Here is a 10110-nt window from a genome sequence, read left to right on the forward strand (position 1 = left end):
GGCTTCTCTCTTCCTCTCTCAGAGAAGATATTCTGACTCCTCTACCTTAGGAGTCTTCAGGAAGTTTGCAAATACCAATCCTTCTTCATTTGGTTTGTTGTAGCAGTCTCTAGCCATGTGTCCTGGCTTTCCACAGTTGTGGCAAGTGAAGATCCCTGCTCCTCCCCTGCTCCTTCCTCGTCCTCGTGCGAGGCCTCCTCGGGTGTAGAGTGCTTTCTCTTCTCCAGTTGTTGGGTCCATTCTTTTCTTCTCTTTGACCTTGTTCTCTTGCTTTAGTAGAGCTTCTTCTATCTCATGCAGCTTCAAATATGGTACATTCTTTAAGGTTGCCACAATGTTCTCATACTCTCCCTTGTCCACACTCTTTAGAAGCATTGCTAATGCCTCATCATCTTCTACTTTCTTTCCAATGGTTGCAAGTTGTTGTTTGATGCTTTTGTATTTGTTCAATTGTGTGATTAAAGATTCACTTTCCTTCATGTCAAGTTTGTAGAATTACATTAGCAGATTTATCTTTGAATTCTTTGCTTGAGTGCCAAATAATTTGTTAAGTTCATCCCATACATCTTTAGCTTGTTGTAACCCTGTAATGTGGTGAATGATTTCATCATTTAAGCTAAGTGCAATGAGTCCTAATGCTTTCTTATTTCTGCTCTTCCACTCATTCTCCCCATTCTCCACTGGACATTCATCTTTTGCCTCAACTAACCCCCATAGATTATTCCTCATGAGCACATACATGGTTTTTGTTTGCCATGTATGGAATTGCTCCTTGTTAAACTTTGCTACTTCTTGTGCAATAGTCATGATGATATGAAGAGAGTCTTACCTCTTGATTCAATTCAAGATTCAAGGACAGTATCTACCCTTCTACAACTCCAATTTGGTGTTTAATGACGATTACAACAAGTTTACAAGCATGAATACACCAAAACTTGCATAAGCCAAGGATAGTTGGTTTTGTACTGGATGATTGGAACATCAAACCAACTTCAAATTGCAATCTAAAGTAATAAAGATCTGTATCAGATACCCAATAGTAAGTTTGAACCATCAATTGCACCAAAATACATTAACTAGTACTAATTAATCACTAATTAGTGAGATTAATCTCCTATTTTGTGTGTAAAAAAATAGAGTGCATGAGGAGACCAGATCTAGTGCCTTAGAGTTCAAATGAGCTTAAATCATTTTAAGGGTATCAATAGTAGTTAGTCTAGTAAAAGATCAACTCCAAAAACATAAGATTTGACCAAATATTGAATGCTTAATCTCTGATTTACCAAAGTCACTTCAGATTAAATCCAGAGCTTGATGCCACTTCTCCTTGATGAATTACTGAAATCTGAGATCATAGACGTATTGAGCACCCTTGAAAATCCCTGGAGCCGAGAGGATTTAGACTAATTTCATCTGTGGAAGTATGAATCTATAATTTTCTCTAGGAAAAAGGCCCTTGCAAATTCGTGATTTTTGGCTACATCCAACGGTGGTTTGAAGACTTGTGGTGGCAGGCTGATACGTGGGAATACTACCTAGGTGTGGCTAAAAAGATTTTAGCTAATTTAAAGGCTGTAGGGAGATCAAGCCCCTCCACCAGCTGGGGGTGCAGAAGATTAGTGGAATAGAACTAAAAACAAGAATTAACTCCTAATTCATGATTAGCAAGATGATTAAGCTTAAAAATGAGCTAAATTCTAAGCTATGGCTTTGATATCATGTTAAATTTGCAACAATGTGATGAGCTATGGTAGATCAAATGCAAGAATCGACATGATTACCAACAAATTCTCATTAGGCCAATGGCTCAATTCATAGCTTTTACATCCACAAGGTGCCAAGCATCTAATCCCACTAATTTCTCCTTGATTTGTGCCACCTCCCCTACATCTGGGAGCACCTTTTCCTAGAATCTTTCCACACCCCTATATTCGCTCATGCTACCCTTGATTCTCTCATTCAATAGATTCTTCTCACCTTTTCACTGCTACCCACTCAATTACAGACTCCCTCTTACAGTCTCTAGCTAAGAGCTTGTTCCCGCACACACCCATTCACTTGCATATTTCAATAATTCCACCATTAGTGTCATCTTATTCATATCCTCCAACTAACTCTTGTTATTTACTCTTCCTTGTCATTAACATTTTCTTTCTTCACTTAAATCACCTTCTTATTCCTCTTACTCAACACCTTCCTTCAATCTTACTTCTTCCTCTCCTCTATACATTAATGTGGGCACCACAAAATTTGGATTCACAAATGTCTTTATAAATATTGCAATCCTTAGTGCATCAAACTTCTTAAGAATCCTATGAAGACATGAACCCTAACAATGATCAAGAGCTTAATATGCTCGAGCCACAAGAGCAGACTTGAGATCCATGCAACCAAAGGAATGAAGGTGATAAATCTTTTAAAATATCCTAGAGTTGAGGGTGTTTTCTATGATTCTCAGAAAGCATTTTGATGGCTTGAGGCAACAACATGCATATATGACACCAAGGGTGGCTTTAACCTACCAAACCAATTTATTCACACTATGTGCTTAATGTACATGCAATTTAGTAAAGTTTGGCTTGGAAATCCATAGTGGAAAAAGTTAGTTATACCGTGTAAATTAGAATTAGTATCCTAGAGTTGCTTACCCTTATGTGGCCAAATGCCATGTAAATGAGGATTAGTATCCTAGAGTTGCAAATATATAAAGACTACTTATATTTCTCAAAGGCCTAGGTTTTTTTGGCATTTTTATTTGGCCTTGTGGTGTGCAACCCTACCTCATAGGTTATACTAGGTTGTGATCAAAGCATATGCGCTCCCCAAATCCATTGATGTATATATTAACGTTGATTTGCTTGTTGTAAGATGAGATGATAGTTTATCATTAATACATATTTTTTTCGTACAAAAATGGGATAATTTTCTTACATAATAGAAAAATGCTTCTTGTCTCTCTAAGTACTGTGGTAGTACATTATGTGTGAGAGGGGGAATGCTTCTTGTCTCTCTAAGTAATGTGGTAGTACATTATTTGTGAGAGGGGGAACTCTTGCCTACTCGTGATTTCTCTACTCTATTCTACTACTACTTATTCTCTATTCTACTTTGCATCATGTATGAGGGGGAGCTTTTGCCATTACTTGTGACTTATATCTCTACTCTCTACTATAATGGGTAAGCACGATAGGAAAGGCTTGAGGAGAGCCCCACAACACTCCACTCAACATCCACACATACCCATTAACTTGGAGTCCATTTGCAAGGTGACAACATGTGGGAGTGACATGGTGGATAACTATGGACCTCATTGACACGATATTCGGTTAAGCTATGTCCTAAGTTTCTAAAGACCCTTACAAACATGCATTTCTATTGCTAGATTTTTGCATACACAAAACAATTTCCAAGAAAGAATAGCTTCAAGGATAGAGGGAAAGTGCAAGACAAGTTGAGGGATGGAGATGGAGATGGCTTTTTGTGCCTTCCTCCAAGAGTCACCATACCAAATCACCCTACAAAATTTCTTGACCAAAATAACATTTTGAGATAGTGAAAATCTCATTAAACTTAGAGGTTACACTTTAATGTCTTGCATTACTTAAAGGATATAAAATAAGGAGATAGTCATATGGATAGCTCTAATGGTTGTCAATTTGAACCTTTGCTTATTCACTAAAACACACTTGGATCATCCCCGGAGAGAGAGAGAGAGAGAGAGAGAGAGAGAGAGAGAGAGAAACCATCACTCATTCAAATAAAGAGGGAAACAAATAATGTGATAAGAATTATTCGATTATTGGCATCGTTAGGAGGGCAACATATCAACATGGCTTGAACACTTTTGTACTTTCAAGTTAGAGGAGATGAGAATTAAGCATAAAACAACTTAATAGCTAGGAATTACAAGTTTTAGTGGAATAGACGGCAAAATCATAATGTATGTTATTTATGTAACAAATCTAGGTTAAACTTGTCCCTAAAGGCCACATAAGCTTGGAAATTTTAGAAAAATACATCACTCAACGCATGAGGTAGTCCACACCTGGACATCCTTCTTCGATCAGATGTGAATACACATAGCTTCGATGGTCTGAAAAGAGCGTGCTCTTAAACTTAGAAGGTTCCCCTGTCTTATCTAAGAGTTGTGGGAGCGGAGTCAAGATTGGATCCCCACTTGAATGGTAGAAGTAGCCAATTGAGTAGCGAGACTCCGTTTCATTAAGCACCACACGATGCCACCCACTTCGATAATGGTTATTGCTCCAAACCTAAGGCAAGCATTATTTTTAAAAAAGGCTTTCATTAAGCCTAACTTATTTTGTTTTTAAATATAAATGTCACAAAGTATATACATTAATATTTAAAAGTACAAAGTTGGAAGGGTCCACTAAGTTGTGTTCAAATGTGGGTGTTATGTGTGCATGCACACGCATGCGCTCTGTGCGCGCGCGCGTGCATGTGCGTGTTCGTGTGTGTGTGTACACACTATGTGAAATGTGTGTGAGTGTATTTGTATGTATGTGCATGTGTATGTGTGTGTGTACGCATGTACGTGTGCATGTGTGTGTGTGTGTGTGTGTGTGTGTGTGTGTGTGTGTGTACACGTGTTTGTGTGTGTGTGTGCACGCACGCGTGAGTGAGAGAGAGAGAGAGAGAGAGAGAGAGAGAGAAGAGAAACTTATTTAAAATAAATTAGAAAAAACTTATTTAAAATAAACTAATGGGATCATGTGATGCTGGTATAATGGAGAAGAAGAGTAAGACACTGTAAAAATAATTCTTCTATTGGTATCTAACCATCGTAATATCAAATTGTCAAACATGACAAAACCTCTCTCTCTCTCTCTCTCTCTCTCTCTCTCTCTCTCTCTCTCTCCTTGCAAAAAAGAAATCTAGATGGGGATGATAAGACAAGTTTTGAATTTGCTAGGGAATATCTAAATCACCACAGCAAGCTGCAGTAGGGAAAGATGGATGAAAGACTGGTGTTGGTTTAATGAGGTCCCCTAAGTCTATCTTACAGAGAAGGTTGTGCTTCCAACCAGATTACACATTATTGTAATAATACAGAGAGTTAAATGGGGGCTTTTCCACTTGGAAGGTTAGAAGCTGCTCTGTGGAAGATGGATATCCCCAAGAGCTGCATATTTTTTTTATGGATGTGGGCTTTACGTGTAGGGTATAAGCTGGTCAAGAGGAATTTTACCTCGCATTCTTGCCCCAAATTCATGTCTGCTTTGGAGGATGGAGACATACCTTTTGGACATGCATGCCCCATCAATAAGGAGCTTTTGGACTGATATGAACAAATTGACTTTTCTGAAACTGGGAAATAGACTCACATGGGCAAGCTGGTTGATTGGGAAAGAGATTAAGGAGGAGGCAGAACTTAACCTCATAATAACCATGATTAGGTACTCTATCCTCTAGGAAATACGATTGTCTAAGAAAAACAGGGTGTTCAAGGTAGGGGCTGAGTAAGGTCTGGACAGTGAGCATGCGAAAAGGGTGTGCAAAGCCAACTGTGTAGGTCTTACAACTGTGTATAAAATAGAAAATGACAAGGCTTCTGAATGGTTACAAAGGCTATTGTAGCTGGGTGTTAAGGATTGCTGTGTAGCATTTGAAGGGAAGGATCGTGTAATGAATGAATGAATGGGTTGATTGCTTAGACATACCTGGAAGATGTCACCAAGGTTGACAACTAGGGCATCACGTCTGGGCTTGACGGCGATCCAGGTTCCATCCCGCTGCTGCACCTGCAGACCCCCAACCTGGTCTTGCCATAGCAAGGTTAATACGGACACATCGGAATGAGGGGGAAGGCCTAGGGTCTTATCGGGTTGGGGGCATGGGGGGTAATGGCTCAGCTTCAAGCCAGGAGTCTCCCCACTCTTTATGTACCCTTCCACCACTTCATCCCCTTTGAGGCCCAGCCCTTGTAGCAGAAGTATCGTCAACTGTTGCGCTAGCTCGGTGAAGCCAGTGGTGCACTCCTCCAAAGCATCACTGAACACACGCTAATCACATCTTGTTAAACACATTACGAGCTCCTAAAACCCCTATTAATCGAGTACAAAATAGCCAGAAATTCATGCGACAGAGCAAAATCTGGCAATTACAACACAGTTGCTCAAATCTTGACACTGCTATAACTAACTACCTGAAAGCCTGCTGATCTTGCTCCTCATCCCACCACAAGCAGTTGGCAACGTACTGTATGCTTTCCTGGCTAGTAGAGGCTACTCTGATACCCTCGGCCCACCATTTGTTGGGGCTATCGATGGGGCTTCCACACCTGTAGCAGGAGGGGAGGCCAAACCGGGCGAGCAGAGAGTTGCCGGCTCTGTATTTACGCTCTAATGGGAGAGAGAAGAACTTGAGGCCATAGGAATAGAGAGTGGCTAAGGCGGAGAGGGAGATGTTATGGTTAAAGACTTGGAAGAAGCCACAACTTGCTGCAGCTTGTGAGAGGCTATGGACCAAGGGGTCACGAGGAGTGAGGTTCTGAATAAAATTGGGAGAGGCGGAGATTAGGGGTTGCAGGTCGATTTCCGGGATAAGATGGCTGTCGGAGAAGAGATTGAAGGGTAGGCAGGGCCTGAGGTTTGGCTCCCACTCGAATTCCTTCAACGAGAGGTGGCCATTTAGGAAGGCCGCCAGACCATCGGTTTCCACCGCCATGTATCCGACTGCGTAATCCTGGAGTTGTAAAAGGTTCTGATTAACTACTACTACTAGCCAAGCGAAGGCGCACTGCAGTCTGCTACCACACACGAAACTCGGCTAGCGCGAGCTTTTCGAAGAAAAACGCTGGCCAAGCACGTGAGCTATTTCTTGTGACGGTTTCAAAGTGGTAAGGTTCTTGGGCAATAATTCATAAGAACTCCACAAGCTTATCTTACTTCTTATACACCATGTGTCTTTTTTTTTTTTTGGCCGTGTGATAGAAACCTAAGAACTACTCTCACTGAATGGTTCAAAGCTAATCAATTCTCCACAAGCTTATCTTACTTCTTACTATATATTATGGGGCAAACTCCCCTAGTGAGCCATCATGACGTGAATGAGCAGGCGTGAAAGTCATAACGTGAATCTGCAGATGTGAAAGTCATGACGTGAATTTGTAGACGTGAAGATCCAAGACGTGAAAGTCATGACGTGAATCTATAGACGTGAAAGTCATGACGTGAATCTGCAAACGTGAAAGTCATGACGTAAAGATCCAAGACATGAAAGTCATGACGTAAATCTACAGACGTGAAAGTCATGACATAAAAGAGCAGACATGAAAGTCATGATGTGAATTAGTAGACATGAATCTACAGACGTGAAACTACAGGGACTGACATGGGCTGTGAATTTACAACTATGTTTGCACATGCTTAGGATGGATCATTTATCAGTTCCAAAGGGGTGACAAGAGCATTGTTATTTTGTTCTTGATGTGCTCTTAAGTCTCCGTATTTGATCTTGAATTTATTGCTGAAATGATGTCGAGGCAGTAGGGAAGACTGCTGATTATTTGCTTAAACAGACAAGCTCTTGTGTTGGTGCTGAATGCATGAGAGTGGTTTTGTTTGCTTGCTGTTGCTTGGGCCTCCATTCTTATCGAAATTTAGGTGAAATTGTTGGGGTTGAAGTCGGTGGTGAGGTTTTCTTCACATTGTTCGATTTTGGCAACCATATGATGATATTACCATCATAGTATCCTTGTTGTTGAAGCACATGCACAGGCACCCATCTTTGATGAACATTGTAAAGTGGTGGCCGATGTGCTTGGTGCTGAGGCTTTCTTTTTTGTGCAAGATTAGGGGACTTTGTGATGCATTTGGGGACCCAAGCTTTGGTATTTCTTTAGTAGTACCCTTGTGCTTACAGCAATGTTTTTGGTACCCACACTTGTTGTATTGGAGGAGTTCTTTGAGGAACTCGCATAGGCTTTTGTGCACGGTGTTGTGGAGTACTCTTCTTCTTCCTTAGCTTTCGAGTGCTTCGTTGAGGAAGAGTTTTTGACTATCAAGGCACCCAAATTTGATTGGCACCTTTGTAGTAGTAGCCTTGAGCTACAAGTAACTGCTTCTCCACCCACATTTTGATACTGATTGTGGTTGTCGTGGTGGAGTTTTCTTTTGGGGTGATGTGGAAGGTTTGGGGCCCTCCTTGACTTTTGTTGGCACTGAGGCTGCAGGGTTGAGACTCATGGGCATTGTTGATGATGAGGTTAGAGACTCTTGTGGAGTTTAAGCATGTGGTTGTCTCCTTTGATGAGGTTTGTCGATGAAGATGCATAGGATCCGGGGCCTCTCCTTTGAGTTCCCTATTACAGATAGATGGGTTGTCTGTGGGACTTTCTTCAGGAATAGATGTTGATTGCGAGGTCTTGGCATCAAACTTTGTAGGTGAGAATGGGGTTGAAGGAGTAGAGGCTTTATCGGAGTTGGTTGTTGACGCAGATGGTAGGTCCTTATGTAGAGGGGCTTTTGTGGAAGAGGCTTGTATCCTTTTGCGTTCAGCATCATAGATATCCATTAAAGTTGGATCCTTTTCCTCGCATTATGGTATTGTTAACTTTTTATTGTTAACCATCATGATGACTCTATCGCTATAGCAAAGCACAGTGGTGCTTGGGCAACAACATCACATTTATGCCCCAAGATCAAATCTTCTTCCAACACATACTCAACCACAAAAAACTTGCACAAGTGAAGGGGTTAGTTTTAATATACATTGTATGTTCAAAGTACCCCAACATGGCATGTTCAAGTCTTGTGTAAAGATAATCCTTTTAGGATGTGTCGTGAGTGTTGGTTGACCTAACAAATCCCATAGCTCGAGAGTCATGAGATTGTGTTCTCGTGTTGGATAAAGCTGTGCTTGAGCTGTGGTGATTTTATTTGCAATTTTCAATCTAACCAAAATCCTAGGAGTCTTTTCCAGTAAGATATGTTGGAAGTTCCAGCAGGTCCTACAAGGCTTCTTCCTCCCATAATAGCAATTGTACATTACATGCAGGAGTATTCAAGGTGATTGTTTGCATGGATTCAACTAGTGAATATAATGATTCACTTATCCAAGGTCCGCCAAGAATGACATCATACTCAAGGGAATCTAGGGTAACATGAAATGTAAATTCCATATCGCCATCGATTGTTTGAGTAGTGTATCTAAAGTAGCTTGGAACTTCAATGTTTTGTTCATTGGTTTCTTTTGCGGGGTGAGTTTAGGTTGTCCCAACAATGACACCCAAGTGTCTATTATCATGATGTTATGACTTGCTCGAGGGCTAATCAATGCGCGCTTGTGCGCTGAACATCATTGGAAATCCAACCATACCATGATAGAGTCTTCCAAAGGAACCATGGGTGTTTCAGTTATGTTTCAGCTTTAGATCCTGTGTCTGTTTCATATTCCCATTCACTTTCATCCTCTATTTGGGTCTCAACATTTTCAAGAGTACCCAATGCGTACAATGGCACACTTGGCCCTCTGACAATTCTTAATGAGGTCTGTTTGGAAACTTGCGAATCCTCACAGTCCTAGTTTATGTAGTTCGTTATGTCCTTGTATAACTCAGGTTGAGCCATTAAAAGTGCAAGTGTTGATATGATGCTGGCTTTATCATGAGAGAAGAGCATTCCTCCGAATGAGGTTTTGAGAAACTGTTTTAATCTTGTAAGGGAATTATCGATTTCCTTACGTGCTTTCTCAAGCCTATAGTTCGTACAATCTGTCTCAATTGACTCTTCTATAGAGAGTATGTCTTTCTCTTGAAAGGGAAAGAGGTACTCCTCTAGGCTTTGTATCTTGGTTACTGGTGTAGGTTTGGCATTACGACACTTAATCACAACTGGTGACCCTGTAAGACATTCAACCATTGTAAGCATGCACTCTTGAGCTTGTTTTTTACGTTCTGCATATATCATGTGATCATTATTATCCATTTGGGGTGGTTGGATGGGTTCTAGTTTCTTGATTGGTCTATGTGGTATACTGAGTGAAGAGTAAGAACTTGTCTTATCCTCACTTAGTGATGTACTAGAACTTGTTTCGTTCTCTGACTTTCTTTGGTTTGTCAGTTTTTCACTATGTTTACCCATGCGACGA

General features: G+C 40.8%; 1 protein-coding gene across 1 annotated transcript; it reads right to left on the reverse strand.

Moving 5' to 3' along the window:
• Nucleotides 1-3916: 3916 nt before the first annotated feature.
• Nucleotides 3917-6820, reverse strand: LOC147602919 (gibberellin 2-beta-dioxygenase 8-like). The gene is made up of 3 exons (XM_086797136.1): nucleotides 6167-6820; nucleotides 5682-6012; nucleotides 3917-4271 (listed from the first exon to the last, which is right to left on the reverse strand). Exons 1-3 carry the CDS (start codon nucleotides 6685-6687, stop codon nucleotides 4023-4025), a joined length of 1101 nt encoding a protein of 366 aa, XP_086653262.1. The 5' UTR covers nucleotides 6688-6820; the 3' UTR covers nucleotides 3917-4022.
• Nucleotides 6821-10110: the final 3290 nt, after the last annotated feature.

Source organism: Cibotium barometz, chromosome 65 (assembly GCF_041138505.1).
Source record: "Cibotium barometz isolate CiBa-2024 chromosome 65, ASM4113850v1, whole genome shotgun sequence".
Classification (NCBI taxonomy): domain Eukaryota; kingdom Viridiplantae; phylum Streptophyta; class Polypodiopsida; order Cyatheales; family Cibotiaceae; genus Cibotium; species Cibotium barometz.